Source organism: Tinamus guttatus, unplaced genomic scaffold (genome assembly GCF_059628265.1).
Source record: "Tinamus guttatus ecotype Peru unplaced genomic scaffold, ASM5962826v1 Tinamus_guttatus_pri_ptg000307l, whole genome shotgun sequence".
NCBI lineage: Eukaryota > Metazoa > Chordata > Aves > Tinamiformes > Tinamidae > Tinamus > Tinamus guttatus.
The window spans coordinates 4946504-4964576 of record NW_028288841.1 but is presented as its reverse complement, the minus strand read 5'-3'; the positions used below and the strand labels follow the sequence as shown (position 1 = coordinate 4964576).

General features: G+C 49.1%; 1 protein-coding gene across 1 annotated transcript in view; it reads left to right on the top strand.

The window, feature by feature from the left end:
• Positions 1-12149, top strand: part of LRIG1 (leucine rich repeats and immunoglobulin like domains 1) — an 80324-nt gene extending 68175 nt beyond the window's left edge. Inside the window, exons 10-17 of the mRNA XM_088528307.1 lie at positions 2433-2504; positions 3830-3901; positions 5799-5962; positions 7604-7924; positions 8415-8696; positions 9252-9671; positions 11004-11126; positions 11732-12149. Of these exons, the coding sequence (XP_088384433.1) occupies positions 2433-2504; positions 3830-3901; positions 5799-5962; positions 7604-7924; positions 8415-8696; positions 9252-9671; positions 11004-11126; positions 11732-11922 (1645 nt within the window). The 3' untranslated portion in view covers positions 11923-12149. The remainder of the gene's footprint in view (positions 1-2432; positions 2505-3829; positions 3902-5798; positions 5963-7603; positions 7925-8414; positions 8697-9251; positions 9672-11003; positions 11127-11731) is intronic.
• The last annotated feature ends 5924 nt before the right edge of the window (positions 12150-18073 follow it).

Below are 18073 nucleotides of genomic sequence, written 5' to 3'. Positions count from 1 at the left end.
GGTAGGTGGGTTGGTGAGAGGCTGGTAAGAATGAGTGTGAGTGTGAAGTCAGGATATCTTCCTGCAAGTTCCTTGGAAAAAGGGAGAGACGAGTGTGGTGGGTGGGAGCCCTTGGCTGATCTCGCCAGTTTTCAGTGGTGAAATCACGCAAAGGTGATGGTTGGAGGGACAGGGGAGCAGAGGCTGGAGCTGCAGGGGTTTGCAGGCAGCAGGATTGTGAGTCTGAAAGGGACTCACAGTCCCTGGCAAGGGGGACGGCGGAGGGCAGGAGCAGAGGAGAGAGCTGTCTGGGTGCACCTTCCACCATAGGGCATCCCTCAAACGTGGCCATGGGCATGGGAGCCAAAACAGAGACCTCAAGCAATCCAGGCGTGTTAGAAATGTTGGGAGCAAACAGCAAGAGAGAGGTGGAAAAGCCAGAGGAGCCATCAGGAGACTTGAGCACAGAGCAGCTCTCCCACTGGTGAGGCAGCCGCAGCCTGTAGTGACGTATGTGGCAGAAGGAACGGCTCGAAAAGGCAGCTGGTTTTGACTGCCATTAGCAGGGGACGTGGCAGGGGCTCTTGCAAGTCTAAAGACAACCAGGTTTACGTCTCGTCTCACTTCTTCGACCTCTTTTCCACTGCACGTGGCCTTGGGCCAGTGCTGGGTCTGGTCGAGCACAGCGAGGGCCGTTTTCCCGCCGCTTGGGAAGGCTGCAGCAAATTCCGTAGCTTGGAAGAGCACCTGGATCAGTTTGGTCTCTGCCAGCCAGGAGGTGGTTTGGTTACCGAAGGGAAGGAACCAGCCATGGGACAGACAGGCTGCTAGTTTTACTCCTTGCTGGGATCGTTCATTTCTGGTCCGAATGAGACTTTGGAGTGGAAAAAAGCTCTTAATATATCAGATTATTTTATTATATCTCCTGAGGCATTTTGGGGTGCTTGAGTGTGTTTACTGTTGAAGGGATCTGCCCAGATCTGATTTAGCTCATCAGCCCTTAAATCCCAAAGTCGAAATTTCATTTAAGGCCAAAGTGAATATCATTCCTGCTGACAGAGCTTTTTTCTAAAATTAAAATAAAATATCGGCCTCTGCAGAGAACTTCTCACTGCCTGCGTTTAAACCGTCAATGGTTTTAAATGCATTAGCATACAAAAAATAAATGGGCACTTCAGAGGAGACCTTCCAATGAATTAATAATCACCTCAGCTCTGTGGAGATTGCCTTAAAAGCTGCTCCCCTTTGATCTGGCACAGATTAGCCTCTGAAAGGATTTAGCAAGGAGAGGGTTGTTCATTGTAATGAAGGTGTTAAACTGAGAGGTGGGAAGGCCAGTCACTTTAGCCTTCTCTAAATTATGTATGAAGCTCTCCAGGATGGAGAGTGCAGGCTTAAATTAAAATGTTGCTTCAAGAAAGAGGGAGTCGAGGAGCAGCGGAGCATAAAACGCATCAGTGGAACGGCTGGGGAGCCAGCAGTTTCCTAATTGCTCCCGCTGCTAAACGCAGCCGCTCTGCGGGCTCCCGCAGGGGCTGAGCTCTGCCTGCAGGTGTGAAAGCGGCCCAGGGCGGCCGCGCTGCTCGCTGAGGAGTCGCGCGCGCGGCCGCGCTGAGGCGGCGCGAGGAGCGCCCGGCCTCGCGGCCGCCGTGAGGCAGCGCCAGGGCCCTTGGAGGGGCTCCAGCCACCCACTGACCCCTGTGGCGGGTCGATATTTATAGAAAATGGTCCCTTCACAAATGCCAGCTGGGCAGCGATGAGCCCAGCTGGCTTTAGGTGCCAGTGGTTCTCGCTTGCTGCTGCTGAGCTGCAGAGCAGCAAGCACCTCGCTGGGCACGGCCTTCCCTGCAGTCCCGCTCTGCTCGTGTTCGCTGTGTGACATTACTCTGCGATGGTGGTTGCAAAGGCCAAGGCTGGAAGTCGGCTCCCTTCTGTTAGGTGCTGTGTGAACACATAGCCACCAGACAGCCCCCAGCCCTTGCACGGGGATATCCATTCAGGCCAAGGCACGGGGAGTAAGTTACTTCTCTTTTACTGTCTGGGAAGAAGGCAGAAATGAAAAGTGTTGCAGGGAGAGTCCGGGATCTTGTTAAACTGTCATTGCGCTTAATCCTGTCTGCAGCCAGCCTTCAAAGAATAGAGGGGACCTTCTGTTACTCAGCAAGCTGGTTTCCAAGTACTGCAGCAAACCTGCCTTTTTGCATGATATGGCACATTTCCTTTCATGCTGTCATCACTATTAAATTCAAATACAGATAAAAGGATTTAATTTCAGGAGTGGGAAAGTGAATGTACTTCAGCCCCCTTAATCTCCGTGCAGTTCAGATTTCCTGGGCCTTACACTGAGTGCTTATATCAGATACAACCACACTAATTGTGCTCTCTCTTTCTTTTTTTCTTCCCCCTCCCCATTTCTTTCTGTTTATCTGGCACTGGATGTTTGGAAACTGCAGGACTCTGTTTGGAAACAAGATCAAATCGGTGGCCAAGAAAGCGTTCTCAGGCCTGGAGGCCCTGGAGCACCTGTGAGTAACCCCCAATGCCTCCGAGTTGGGGAAGGGGGGTCTGCCAAAAGTAGCTGCCTGCGAGATCTGCTAGCAATTTAATAGCAGCTTTGTAAACTGAGAAGTCAATCCATTTGTGGGGGCCACCTGCTTCCTTCTCATTATACGTCCGCCTCAACTTTGGCCTTTTTTTGTGCCAGGAACAAAGTTATAGAACATATGGCAAATCTGCATGCTCTTAATTTTTTGATTCGTACTTGGATAAATACTGCCTTGACTTGCACGTTGCTCTTTGCAGGCTGTAGAGAAAATCTGCCGTTTCGCATGTAGCCCTCTCTCCTCCTCCCTTGCCCCAATTTCCTCCTAAATCTGGACTCGGGCAATGACACATGTTACAAATGACGCCTTACGATCCAGGCTCCGAGCGTCCCCATTCAGCACCGCTGCCCTAGAGCCATTTGCACAAAGTAAATTTTGGCTGCCGCACTGTATTTTTTTTTCGCCTGCGTCCCAAGGCTGATGACTCCGGCAGTGATTCAGGAATAGCTTCCTTTCGGAATTAAGACAAGTTAAAGTATAAGTGATTTTGCTGTAGATACTTTATTGGCTGTTGCTCATATGAACGTTACAGTCACCGAGGGCCGGCTGAAGGGGTAGGGCTCCCTGACTGGGGGGACGTTCCCAGATACAGCCTCGTTTTTAAGGTTGCACTGAGATTTCCTTCGCAAACGTGACTGGCATTTGTCTGTCCCGCACTTCACTTATGAAGTATAAGCCCTAAATCTGACACCATCTTTTTTTCTTTTTTTTTTTTTTTTCCTAGAGAACAAATGATTTTTTCAGCTAGCGATAGTTATGAGAGGAGCTTCCAAAAACAGCTTTTTTTGGAAACATTGCAGTGTTTTCCAAGCACAACAGTATCCTCTCAAAGTCATGTTCAAGTAACTTTGCAGATGCCATTTAGCGCAAATATTGCCCTTCTGTCTGTTTGCTGAAGGTCTGGGCCATGGTGTGACATTCCTGGCTATCCGGTTATCAAGGAGGCTGAGGAATTTCTGGGCTAGGGAGGATTAGAGGTAGCTGAGAATGCAAAAGTGCAGTGAAGAATAAGGAGTATGGAGTGACTTGGTGACTTCCTCCCATACTTTTGTTGGTGGCCTTTTGTGCATTAATACTTGCTCAACACTAAGTGTTTCGTGGAATGCCTTTTCTGTGAGCCGCAAGTGCAGATGGCCCTGACAAGGAGCTGCTGTATCAACTGCTCCTTGAGTCACTGCTTAAATATGGAGAGATTTCCTCCCGCCGTAGCAGCCCCTTTGTTGCAAGTGCCTTTGGTTGCTCTGCAGGAACCTCGGGGATAACGCCATCCGCTCCGTGCAAGCAGACGCCTTCGCCAGGATGAAGAGCCTGCGGCAGCTGTAAGTTGTTGGAGAGCGCGCCCCACGCGAGAGGCAGGGATCCCTCTTGCCCTGGACGTGAGCAGCAGCACGTTGTTTCCAGTGGGGTGTTATTCACATTACAGCTCAATTATTTCCTCCTCTCCCCTGTCCTCCTCTGCGGGGTATTTTTACACATATGTAGATGTCAGGGGAACATCTTGCATTTAATAGTGACTGAAATTAGATCATTGGAACAGGTTCTTCCAGCAGGTTTGCATCTGTGCAAGTATTCATCTCCGCTCAGGAAGTCCAGCCCTGGTCTTGTTAGCCCTCTCTCCCTCTCACACTTTGACTGATTTAATTCCCAGGGGCCCATCTGCTCCTCTGCTGTACCTATGTTTAGGGTTCACACGCAGTACTGACATTTCAGTGATAAGCACCATTTGAACTGCATCCACTTGTCATCCAGCCTCCTGGTATAAAAATATGAGTGTGTTATCAGAGCTACTGCTTGTGCTCCAGGCTGGGGCTCTGCACTGTTATCAGACACTGTTTCCAGCCCTGCCTGGTTTCCTTTTCTCCTCTTCTCCATAAATATTTAATCCACTGTCTGTGCATTACTGCACACTGGACCGGTGCACCAGGCCTGTGGAGCAAGAATTCCCTCACTTGGTGCCTGGGCCCCGTTCAGGCTCTTTTTGCTGACTCCAGAGATAGGAATCGAGGGTCCATGTCAGCGATGCCGTTTTTTCCTTCCCTCCTTCCCTTTTTTTCCTGGCTAGTTTCAGACTTGTAGATTTCCTAAGGTTTTCAGGTAGAAAAATGGGAGATTCACATCCTCCCATAAAACAGTGCTGGAACTGGGATTCTGCTGGGCTCTTGCTATCCTGCTCTTGTACAGCTTGCAGTATTGCAGAGTGGGGCTTCTCTGCCAGTGACCTTTTTCCCACAGTCTCTGAGGCCTCTCTCATTCAATTTTAGGGATCCGACTGGATTTTCCGAGTTTTTTTTGGACCAAACCATACCATAGCCTGAATTCCCTGTTGATGTATACTTGCAGTTCTTCCCTGGCTTCAGAGCTATGCTGAGACACTGTTTGGCCCTGCATATTTAAACAAAACAAAAAGTCCTGAGGCTCCCATTTATCTTGCCCCTTTTTCAAAGCTCTTTTCTAAACAGAAGGTGCTAAGTTACTAGTAGGATGCTGATAAATATTTTTTTGTTTTGCTTTCAAAATTAGTCACTGTTTGTGTTGGGCTTACACAAATGCTTTTGGTCATTTCCCCTTCACTGTTTCTGTACTGGTAGTTAACCAATAAACACAACATCTGTTATCCCTCTTATGGCTGCTTGTTTGCTAACACATACCCTGGAGAAGGAGGGCAGGGCCTTGTCCATGGCCTCCCTTGTTGCTGGCCACTGAGGTAGCCAAAGGTCCTAGGGAAGAACTTGGCATCCTCCCAGGGTTCAGGAATTAAGTCCTGATTTGAGTCCTCACCAAAGACACCCAGTCCTGCAGGGGCAGAGAAGGACAAGTGCAGTAACTGGATGTGAGGAATTGAAGCAGCACGTGTGGGTTTTGGTGTGCCTCTGCTGCACGTGTCCTCTGCAGACAACCTACCTCAGTTTCCCTCACGTAAGCCAGGAGTGACCTTGCTTATCTGCTCCTCGGGATCGCTGTAGAAGTTCGGTAATTATAAGGCGCCAGGAAGTGTCACTGGAGTAGGTTGCTCTGCATGGAGATGAAATGCTGTTTGAGCGTGTGACATATTTAGCACCATTAGTTTTGTGCCTAGAGGACAACCCTGCAGTCCTCTGTTCCTTCCCCCCATGCTGGGAGGAAGGAATGTGAATAACTTGAAAGGGCTGTGAACTTTGCAGCGCGCTCTCTTCACAGGAATCACAGCAGCCTTGTCTTGGTTTTGTTTCCCTGCAGCCACATAAACAGCGACAGCTTCCTCTGCGACTGCCAGCTGAAATGGTTGCCCCCGTGGTTAGTTGAGAAGGAGCTGCAAGCCTTCGTGGTGGCCACCTGCGCCCATCCTGAGTCCCTGAAGAGCAAGAGCATTTTTGCTGTGCTGCCAGAAAGTTTTGTGTGTGGTAAGTCTTGCCTTTGTGTTTTGAGGTTGTATGAAGGGCAGGACTCACTTGGGAAACATTTTCTTTGACTACTAGCATGTTATTACGAGGCAGTTTCTGTTTTGTTTTGTTATTCAATGGGATCAAAGCAAGCCCAAGCCTACATTTTAAAAATTTGTCATTGGCTACAATTTATTTCCCACCAAAACCACACAGCGCATTGCTTGCATCTAGGATATTCCTTACAGGGCTCCCTGAGTATTAAATCAAAAGGGACTAATGGTTGTTCCAGTTCCAGATTGGGCTGCACAGCTGCACAGAGACTTCCGCAGTCCTCTCCGTTTGATATTACCAGGCCTGCAGCTATAAATTTGTCACCCTGCAGCATTATGAGCTTGTGCTGTGGCTTTTTGTTCATCATTCATCCTTTCTCCCTCCTGGAAACAAGAACAAAGGGTTAAAAAAAAGAGTAGAAGAGGATCTCTCCATTGCAGCCTCTTTGACTGGGCCAGTAGTGTATTACGTAGGAACAAGCAACAGTTGCATTTTGCAATCTTATTTTTTCTCCTATCACTGTTCTTACAGGCAGACAGCAGCTACAGCTGTTTTCCCACTTAACCTCACTGCAGTTGTTTCTGCACTTGAGCTGTGGTTGCCAAACAGCTTTACTAAATACCCAACACATACAAACTTACACCACTTTCCATGTAACAAAAAGAAGCATAAATGATGCGAGGAAGCCAAAGTTGTGTTGCTTGTGCATCCAGCTCTGGGGCAGAATGAAGGTCTGGTTTTAGAAGCTCTGTCTTGTCATGCCAGGCATAGATTCCAAGTGGAGCAGCACTTGGCTGTTGGAGGGAACCCAAATGTGCCTCTGAAGCACCCTTTAATTTAGTTCAATGCATGACTTACACTAAGAACTGAGCAAAAAGTTTGCTGTAGCTGCCGTCCCACGTCCCAGGGCTGCCTAGGTGGCCTCCCTCTGAGTGAGTCTGGGGAGGGCTGGAAGAAGAGATCCCCACAGCAGCATCCCAAAATGAAGACAGCTTTGCTCCTCCAAAGCCTGCCAAGTCCTCCAGGCACTAATACGCCTGGTTCCAGAGGACTGGCTGTTTAATTAAACCTTAGTCAAATATTAAATTACACCATTTGTAGAAATCCAATAAATTAATCTGCTTGGAACCCTGCTAAAAACAACAATCTTCCTGGGCAGAGAGGGCGTGCAAAGCTTTCCACCCTGCGTGGGTGACAGGCAAATGCAGCTGCTGCTGCGCTGCGGCGCACGCTGCGGTACCCTGTGCATGAGCAGCCACTCCTAGAAGGTGAAAAAGTGCACTGCAGCCTCTTGCATGAGGTGTCCTGCCTCCTCCTTCAGGCTGCTGCAGGTCTGCAGGCAAAGCTCTAAGTTGACAGGACTGCTCTTGACGCATGGGTCACACAGGGAAGGGTATTTTCTTTAGTACTTTTTGAGGCCCCAGTTCAATGGCACAATCCAGTTGTGTAAGGCACCAGGTAGATCATACACTGCACATCTGGACTCCTAGTCCTGATGACTCCCTCGAGTGCAGATAAGCTCATTTAAAATAAATAGGCTTAGATTAGTTCATCCTCACAATGCTGGACTAACTATGCCTGTTTCTTTTTTGTTGTTTTCTCTCTCAGATGATTTCCCCAAGCCCCAAATCATCATCCAGCCTGAGACGACGGTGGCAGTCCTTGGGAAGGACATCCGCTTCACCTGCTCCGCTGCCAGCAGCAGCAGCTCCCCCATGATGTTTGCATGGAAAAAGGACAACGAGGTGCTGCGTAACGCGGAGATCGAGAACTTTGCGCACGTGCGGGCGAAGGACGGCGAGGTGATGGAGTACACCACCATCCTGCACCTCCGGCACGTCACCTTCACCCACGAGGGACGCTACCAGTGCGTCATCACCAACCACTTCGGCTCGACCTACTCCAACAAGGCCCGGCTCACTGTTAATGGTTAGTAGAAAGTTGCTCTCTAGTTCGGTTCCTGCAATTCCCGGCGAACCCGTTTTTGGCAGGCACTCACTCCTCAGGGTCTGCTCCTGGTGATGAAGAGCTCTAGCCTCTTCACACTTCATTCTCAGGGCGTTCTAGGAAAGGCCAAGTGATGAGCATGTTCCAGCCTTGGGATGGCTGCTGTGCAGCCAAGCACCTGAGCAAGTTGTCCCAAGCATGAGTCGTTCCAGGTTAATCAGAAGACAATTAGCTTCAATCCCAGCTTGGATGATCCCAAGTGGGGGTGTCCTGGGCACTACAGACCTGTCTGTGCTATGGAAATACAGGGTCTGTCCCCAACAGCTTGGCTGTATGTTGCAAAAGCAGCTTTCTGTCCTGTGGGTAATTGTCATGGCCATCTTCGTCTAGGAAAATAAGCACGTACAACTGTCCGGAGATGGTACCTTCTCCAGGGAATTGCTCATCCCTTTTTCTTGTCTTTCTCTCTCAGTGTTGCCTTCGTTCACCAAAACTCCCCAGAACGTCACCAGCCGGACGGGGGCCATGGTGCGGCTGCAGTGCGCGGCCGAGGGCCACCCCCCGCCGCAGATCGCCTGGCAGAAGGACGGCGGCACCGACTTCCCCGCGGCGCGCGAGCGCCGCATGCACATCATGCCCGACGACGACTTCTTGTTCATCATGGATGTGAAGATAGAAGACACGGGTGTCTACAGCTGCACAGCGCAGAACTTCGCAGGGTCTGTGCTTGCCAACGCCACCCTGACTGTGCTGGGTAAGCTGCTGTGGCTCCCCTGGGAGAAACCAGAAGTGAGAACGGGAAGGCAGTGCTGCTCAGGCTCCTTGGCAGTTGTAGATACCCAAATGGGACAAGGAGTCCGTGTTCTGCTTTAGCTTCGTTTCATTCTTTTACACTGTGGCTAACTAATCAAAAATACCCTGCTAATTAAAAAAAGGAGTTGGGAGTCACGTTCCCTTGTCTGCCAGGGAAACCCCTCTAACTATGCTATTTCCTGCCTGGGAAAATCACTCAGAAGGAAGTTGCACTCCACCTCTCTTGCCCACCCAGATTATTGATGCGTGTCAGCCGTTACCCCTGTCCTAGGTGTTTCTGTGGTCAGAAGAGGCAGCCTTGGTTGTGTGTGTTAGACTTGTGAGTCTCAACCATTGCAGTGTGAGGCCACCAGTCCCCTGGGCACATGGCCGTGCAGTGCACTGCACTGTGTTTGTCTGCAGCAACATCAGGTTTACTTTATAATAAAGAAAACATAACAGAAGTCTGCTACCGCGCTGTCCCCAGGAACTGATTTCTGCATTTATTCCCCTGCAGAGACACCGTCCTTGATTCATCCCCTGGAAGACCACGTGGTGTCCGTGGGCGAGACGGTGGCTCTGCAGTGCAAAGCCGCAGGGAGCCCATCTCCCCGCATCACCTGGCTGAAGGGCGACCAGCCCCTGGTCATGACAGAAAGGCATCACTTTACCCCTGGCAACCAGCTGCTGATCATTAGGAACGTTGTCTTGGAGGACGCGGGGAAGTACACGTGTGAGATGTCCAACACGGTCGGGACAGAGCGCGCGCACAGCCACGTGAGCATCCTGCAGTCTCTTGGCTGCAGGAAGGACCGCACCACGGTGGGGATCATCACCATTGCAGTGGTGTGCAGCATCGTGCTCACCTCCCTGGTCTGGGTCTGCATCATCTACCAAACCAGGAAGAAGAGTGAAGAATACAGTGTCACCAACACAGGTAGGTCTAGTCTCCTGTTAAGGTTCTCTCACACCTTTTGGGCTATGAGACTTCCCGCTGAGGATCAACCAACAGGTAGCCACAATCATGCTAGGAGGGCAGTTGGCTTATTTCAGTGGTTCTCTGGGCTCAGAAAGTCAGAACCAGCCTTAAGTTGCTGTTGAAGCATGATCAGAGCTGCCTTTCTCCCTCAGCTGGCTCCTCAGCAAGGTCTTGTTCCCCTGGCAGTAGCCCCAGCCTTTGCCTCGCTACTTCACTTTTCCCTGACTGTGAGTGGTTACTCTTGAGCCAGTCCATGTTATGGCCTTGGTCCTGGGAGCCTGCATTGGGAATCTGTCTTCTCAGAGACTTTGTAATCAAAACATAGAAACATAAAACTTGGAAGCAAGCAGCCCCTTTTCCTGTTGACTCTGAGAGCTGCTATAACTGCACTGATGAGTGACATTCCTCAGTTCTTCGGGAAGGAGATGAGTTTGTTGCTTCCTGCTTCAGAAGGGAATAATTTGTTGCTGAACTCAGTGTTGCGGTGAAAGTGAACTCTGCTTCCTCAGCATTCTACAGGCTCTGGACAAAAGTATGGAAGAAGGAGCCTGGGGCCTTCCTGCCCTTCTGGGATTTACAGCCTTCCTATATCATTCTTAGTATTAGGTATGGTGCAACACAGGATTTCAAGTCAGTAGCCTAGAGAGGAAGTCTTGGCTGCCATATAACTGGTGCAATCTATATGTGGAAATCTTTACTTTTTTTTTAAACTCCATCTTGCACATATATTAAAAAATTACTTCTGAAAATCTAAGGTTCCATGCCCAGAGTAATGGCATTTCACTGTGTTTGTGACAACTTGGGAGACAGATGGAGACTGCCCCACATAGCATGGAGAAAGCCACAGGCCTGAGCCCCATGGCTTAGACTGTTCTGCTTAAGTGGATTGAAGCTGCTGTTCTCCAGAAATCTGCCACTTGTCACTTTGGGAAATGATGGTCTTCGTTTAAATCAGGTGCCCGGAATTTCAAGGGTAAAGGAAGAATTTACTTGTTCTGAACAGACCATTCTGCCTCCACATACCTCGTCCTGACCATGCCAAATGCAAATATCCAAAATGGTCTATCAGTCAGCACCAAATCTACAGCCTAAGAGGGGGATTTAAAAACCAGAGGGAGGGCATGAAACTTCTAGGAACATGGGGCACTTAGATTGCTCAAATCCAATTTGTTCAATTAATGGAATCATTTATCCAAGTGCTCCCACATCCCTTGTGAAAATGAGCGCTAGATGCATTTGGAAGCAGAAGTGTTAACCCCCCGCTGTTCCTCTCTCCTGCCGTTGCTCTAGACGAGACCATCGTCCCTCCCGACGTGCCGAGCTACTTGTCCTCCCAGGGGACTCTCTCGGATCGGCAGGAAACGGTCCTGCGCGTGGACAACCAGCAGCCCAACGGGCACATCGACAGCAACGGTGAGAGCCACTCCAGTTACTTTTGTAACACTGTACCCAGACTTGATACCAGGAGGGAGGAATCACTGTACAAAATGCTTCGGCGCCTCTTCCAGGCACTGAAAGCTCCTCACAGTGCAGTGCTCCAGCTGCTGCATTTGTGCACAGCACGGCTCTATCCTTCACTTTACAGAGCTGCCTTCTCCCACTGCTAACAGCATTTAGGCAAGCAGACTACTTCAGGAGTGCCTCAGTCGGGCCCTAAGGAGTATTTTTTTGCTAATTTTTGGATTACTACTTTGGCACCAGAGTTATCCACAGTTAAACTCTACTACAAAATACATTAGCATGGCCAGTCCCTGCCTTCAGGCTTAGAAATTAAATGCTGGGATTTTGCAGTATTTAATCACAGCACCTTAAGAAGGAAAAGTTAAGCATTCTGAACTAAGATTCTTCTGAGATTATAGAGCATTTATTTTGTTAAACATTAGCTTAAAATTATCTTTTTATCTCCATTGCTATTTTTCTCCTTTACATATCTTTACCGTAAAAATAAGACTTATCAGGTCATTCAGCTGAGAGAGCAGATGGTTGTAATCTTAACCCAGCTGGTTCATTTGCTACAGGTATGTGTCAGACTGATGCTGGAAGGTGTCCAGATGTTGAAGCTCCCACTGTCGGCTGCAGACAGCCCAAGTTGTGTCTCGGCTATAATAAAGACACTTGGAAAACTGAGGACATGGCTGATGGAATGTTTGTTCCAGATAAGACAGGTACAAAAGCCATTAATTTGGAAAGGTATTTCACGTTTGTGTAGATCAGAAAGCCCTCCAACTCAGACAGCATTAAGACGAGAAATTGTTACCTTAAGAAAAAAGCCCTGAATGATTCTCAGGTGTGAGTACAGTAAATTTACTCTCTCCTGCTTGCTTTGATCCTCTATCCATCTTGGATGGTTTGAATTCAAGGAACTGTCAGAAAGAGGCAGGCTAAGGCTTATGATAACCATTGCTTGCAGCTGGCTGCTCACTGCTGTATTTTGAGCTGTTCTAAAATGTGAGAGTACTTTCACGCTGCAAGTGCTATATGGTTTGTGATCTTTAAAAAGGGTCTGTCAACTTCAAAGCTCGACTTTATTTCTTTTTAATTTAGAAGTTGTTTTGGGCAGTCCACCTGCTTCTCCTTGTTGCCAGTTTCTTGGGTTTTACACTCATACTTATTTTTAGGATGTGTTCTCTGTTCTCATGCTGTGCTGTAAAACCCACAGAAAAATGGCCAGTGAAACAGATTTTCTCTCCAGGAGAAACTGTAAACTTGACTAAAGGAGTCCTGTCAAGTGCACAGAGGAAATGAACTCTGAAAACCCAGAAACTCTTTCCCGCTTGCCCCTTGGAATCCTTTTCATCTGTTATTCCCACTAACAGTAATAAAATACCCTGAGATAACCATAGCATTTGACAGCAGCAGAAAACTAAAAGTAACCTGGTACTTGCAGCAGTTAAGAGGAAAGTTCCATTTTCTATTTCTATATTGACCAGGAAGTCTGAAAAAGGAAATAAATAAATAAATGTTTTGTATTAAATATATTGGTATGTATATATCAATATAGATACATATATGTCTTAGGATGTGAGCAAAGGAACAGCCCAAGCCATTAATTTGACCTACCTTTTGCTGTAGGTATCTCCTAGCTGCGGGTATCTCCTAGCACGGTACAAACCCAAGGACCGTGCGTGTCCCCTGGTGGCAGCGATTCCCCGCGCGGCCGAGGGCCGGAGCCGCCCCGCGCAGCGCCGCTCGCGCCCGCTCACACGTTGCTCTTCCCCCGCCAGGTTACGGGCCACGCGCGTGCGCAGGCTGCGGCGCCGACAGCACCGACCTCCACGGCTGCCCCCAGGAGCCCGAGTTCCCCCCGGAGGGTCTCACCCCGCCGGGCAGCCCCTGCGCCGCCGGCCTGGGCAGCAGCCGCCGCCTCCCCGCGCCGCAGCGCCCGGACACGCGCGGGAGCCTCTACCGCAGCAACCACGACAGGACGAGGCCCGCGGGCGGCCCCGGTACGTGTTCGTGTTCGTGTTCGCTTGGCCGCTTTCTGGGGCACGTGTGGCTGTGCCTCACCCGCCACCCACGGACGAGGTGATGGGGCAGGGGTGGCTGTTGGGGAGGTGCTGCGGCCTTGACTAATCCTGGGGCTCTGTTTTCCTGCAGACTCCTCCCAGTCGCCTGCGAAGCCTTCGGAGCTGAACAACCTCAACGTGGTGAAAGCTCCTGCAGCAGGAGGGTCGCTCAAGCAACTGAACGTGCTTCCCGAGACGTGCCCGATGCTGCTGGACGTGCGGAGCGAGGCGGAAGCGCCGCCGCCGCCGCCTCTCCCGCCCAGCGACCGCGCGCCCAAGTCGCGCGACTCCCTGCACGGGTTCCAGCCCCCGAGAATCTCAGCGGACTGAGCGAACAGACTTGCCACGTGCAAATTAACAAACGTGCTATTACTTTTTTTTTTTTTTTTTGCACAGAATACATGGGCTACTTACTTCTACCTCAAATCCTGAACTGATGCCCTGTCACAGGCAAACAGCTGAGGTATGAGCAACCAGCTTGTATGGGGAACAACCTCCTGTTCGAGCGTCACCTGTTTGTACATACTTTAAAACTTCCCTGAGAAGTATGAAGCGTTCAAAAGTTGACTTGCATATGAAGCACATAAATGCAAGGGATTATTGTGTAAAGAGAAAAGTATTTGATACAATTGTATATAAGAGTTTTCATATATAAATATATATATATAAATATATATATATATATCTTTTACAGAGGCTATTTTAATCTTTAGTGCATGGAAAACTGAGTGAAATTTTACATTTTTGGCAATATTGTTCTCAGTATCAGGTTGCTGTTAAACTTTATGAGAAAAATAATCCTGGTGCCTTAAATGCATAAGCAGAACTTTAAAAAGCAGACTGTTCTAAAGGGATTATCCTTTTTTCAATGGATGGTCCTTTAAATCAAGTATCAATTGGGTTACTTAGCACAAATTTCCTTCCCCTTTGTAATTTATTGCACTTAACACATTTAAGCAGAGATCAGTTAGTTTAAATGAAATTTCTAGCAAAAAAAAACAAAAACAAAACCACCCCACAAGCTATTAGATATTATGTAGCAACCTGTCTTTTTTTTTCCTGCTTGTGGATGAACTTAAGTTATATTATTTTTCAGAACTGCTTAAAAATTAATAGCTGAACTGTGACTGTACCTCTATGTTGAGAGTGGCCCACGCAGGAAGCCCTGTGCTGCAGTCAGGCACCTGCCCCCGTCTCCCTGCGGCCCCTCCGGAAGGGCCTGGAAACCACCCGGCGATTTGGCACCGACACCAGGTCGGCCTCCCGGGCCGGGCGCCGCGCGGGCCCTTCCTGGGCTGGTTCTGCCCGTTTCTCCTGCAGCGCAGCAGGGAGCTGCTTCGTTGCACGGCCTCCCCGCGCTGCAGCCAGGCCGTTTGTGTGAAATCATCTGCTCGAAACGGATCCTGCTGCTCCGTTCAGCAGTTCCAGGCTCTGCAGAAATAAACTCACTGATTTAGAAGGGAAACGGGCTGTTGATGTCAGGAATACTCTGTTAAATGGAAATGACCCAAGTATTTTTATGCGGTTTTTTAAGTTCATCCATGAATAGGGGAAAAAAAATACCCACATTGGTCGAACAGATCCTTGTCATTTATAACTTCACTATGAAGCTCACTATTTATAGAAAGGCTGCTTTCTGTCGGTGTTGGTACCTGTGGATGGAGGACTCCTTTCCAGTTATTTGTAATTTGAGTTCTGCTAATATAAGGTTGCTAAACTCTGGTGTTGACTACTTTGGGGAAAGGTTTAACGGGGGGGAGGGTTGTTACTTTTTTTCCATAGGAGGAACTCAAATGCCAGTTCCACTGAAGCAGAGTCCAGCAGAAACCCACCTTTGCTAACGGTACTGTGGCTAAAAACAAGCAGCAGGAGGAAGGGCAGAAACAGGACATCGTGCCCAGCTCTGCCAGAGTCCTACCAGGTTTAGGGGCTGCCAGGAAATGCTGAAAAGGGCCCGGGGTGCCCATTTATTTAATTCCAAGTGGCCTCTGTCCAACCTTGCCTTGAGGAGGCAACGTCTCCCTCGCGGAGGACACGGCTGGTCTGGGGCGAGCAGCTCGAGACGAGTTTTGCTGTAGAAGAGGTGCCTGGAGCTGACCCTGCTGGACAAGGCCCAGCGCGGCCGGGCCCCTGTCTCTGCCGGTGTCTGACAGGGACACATTTGCACTTGGAGGCAGGTGGCCAAGTACCGTGAGCGCCGAGTGCATTCCAAGCACAGGAAAGGGATGCTAGGAGAGTCTAAACCGAGCACGTTTTTCCTTCTACTGCAGGGAAAAGTGCGTTTCAGAGCTGACCCACCAGGTGAAACAGTGGAACCGGGAGCAGGGGGGAAAATGGGAATGATTTCCTAGCCTCGTTTTGCTGGCGGAAATGTCACCACCATTGCAGATATGAAGCATATTTGCCACATTAACATTTGAAAATAATGTTTCTGAATAAAGTTAACTGCCTAACATTAGGACTTCCACTAAATATGTGAATTTGCTGCTTCTAAGAGGCAATGTGAAAGAGGAAGTATTACTTTTGTGTACAAAGTTATTTATTTATTAGAAAATTTGGTACAATGTTGTACATTGAAAAACATGTAAGATATTGAAGTGTCTAACAAATGGCATTGAAGTGTCTTTAATAAAGGTCCATTTATAATATTACAGCTTTTTTTGTTGAGTGAGCTTTTGGGAGGTTCAATGGAAAACTAAATAAAGTTCTTACCCGTTGCTACACCCTGTTCTGTCTGTCTCTAATGAAAATGTCCAATAGCTGCTGGTGAAAACGACCCCCTGCCTGAGCACTGGGTGCTGCAGATCTGGGTGAGATGTGAGGTCTGACGGGGGGTGCATCAAAAGCTGCAATAAAAACTCAAGAAATAACATTGCCAATAGATCAGCTGCACAAGTGCCTGGCACGTGCCCTAATCCTGGGTGGGTGCATGTGTGCTTAAGTACGGAGGAAAATGGGGCCAGGGCTGCAGCAGGCGTGAGCACGGCTGGCCCTTTACATCTTTTCCCAACCCTTCCTGGAAATTCCAGAGGCAGCTTCTGAGATAAGCTCAAATTCTTCCTTTAACTAAAATCTCTGTCCAGTTCCTGTATATTTAAAAAATGAAAAGTATCTCCGCTTCTAAATTATAACTATGGGTATCAAGTGTATCCTTGAGTATACTCAGCTAACTCCCTTAATACGTGTAGGAGTTAAAACTTTTAAAACGGAAAAGCAAGAGCCTTTAACAAGCTGGTGCCTGGTGTGAGATTCAGATTCTGTTGTTCCAAATTATCCCAGTAATGGAATAAAATAAAAATTTCTAGTTTCCTATATAGCTGAAACTTGAGCAAAAAGGCATCAGGGAAAAACATTCACACACTTTTTTTTAGGTTTTCCCTCCCCGCAGTCCCATAACTAGAGCTTCATTCTGAGCCGGACTGGCCGCCTGGGGAGCACCGAGGTGCAGCCGGGACGGGGCTCTCACCTGGTGCCGCGGGTGACGCCGTCCTCGGGTGCCCGCGGGAACCGCGGTGACACGGGGAGCCCCGGGCAGCTCTGCGGCGCCCTGGGCCGCTCCGGGGACACCTGAAAACAACTACGAGGGGGAGCGTAAAGTGGCAAAAGGGAAAGGAGGGGGTTTGGGCTGCAGCCGGGTTTGCTCTCACCGCTAGCGCAGAGCGGGGGCAGCGCTGCAGGGTCCCCAGGCGGGTCTCACCTTCCCTTACCAAGCGATGCTTCTAGCTTGGCAAATGGCGTCATGAGCAAAAGCTTTTTTATTTTTTTATATATATGTGTGTGTTATTTTATATATATATATATATATATATATAAATTTTTAATGCTGGTTTTTGCTCACAAATTCTAATATGGGCAGAGGCAACGGAACTGCGGAGCCCACACATCTGTTTGCAAAAACGATTTGCATAGTTTTTTTAAAAAAAAAAAATATGATAACCACACCTGATTAAAAAATCAACCCCGAGCCCAAAATATCAGGGCAGGACGACAGGAGAATTATTTTCAGCCCTAGCAATTAAAAGCCCCCAACTCCATCTTGCTTAAAAAGCTTTAGTAGGAAATACAGTAACTTAGCTTTTAAGACGGAGTTAGAACTTTTTCCCCTAATATATATGCATATATATATATATATATATATTCCCCTAATATATATGTATATATACACACACGTATATATAAATAAAATAAAAAGTGGTGACCGTTGGCAACCTTCAAAGTGACCAGCCAATCTGGGCCGTGGTTTAAACACTACCTCCACCCCATTTGCTCGTTGTAGTTGAGTAATTCCCCAGTGATTTTCTCCGTTTTGGCCTCCGACGAGCGGGGCTGCAGGCAGACGCTGCGCGGCCGCCTCGAGCGCTGTCCCCGTCCTGCCGTCCCTGTCCCCGTCCCCCTCCACGTGCTGGGAGGAGCCCCAGGAGCGCAGGGCTGTGTCGCGCGAGCGCCAGCGCTCAGCGGGCACCGGCAGGACCAAGAACGTGCACAAACAGGGCTCCAAGGAGCAACAAGTGCATCACTGTCCTACAAAGAGCCCTCCCCCCGGGGCTGTTTGCTGCAGCTGTAACTGCCGGCCCCGGCGCCCTCCCGTGTCACGAGGCAGGTGCCACCGCATGGTGCAAACTCGCTTTATTGCGGCCCGCGCTGCGCCCACGTCGCGGCGGGGCCCAGTGCCTTCCCCGCAGCAGCGCTAACGAGGCCTTTTCTCCAGCCACCGTAATTAGCTGTTTACCCCCAAACGTTACTTTTTTGGCACGACTCTCGCGATGACGTCACTCGCTTTCCGGGCAGGAAAATTCCGCGTTCGGGAAATGGGCTTTTCTTCAGGAGCGGCCGCTCGCAGCAGTCCCGGCGGGG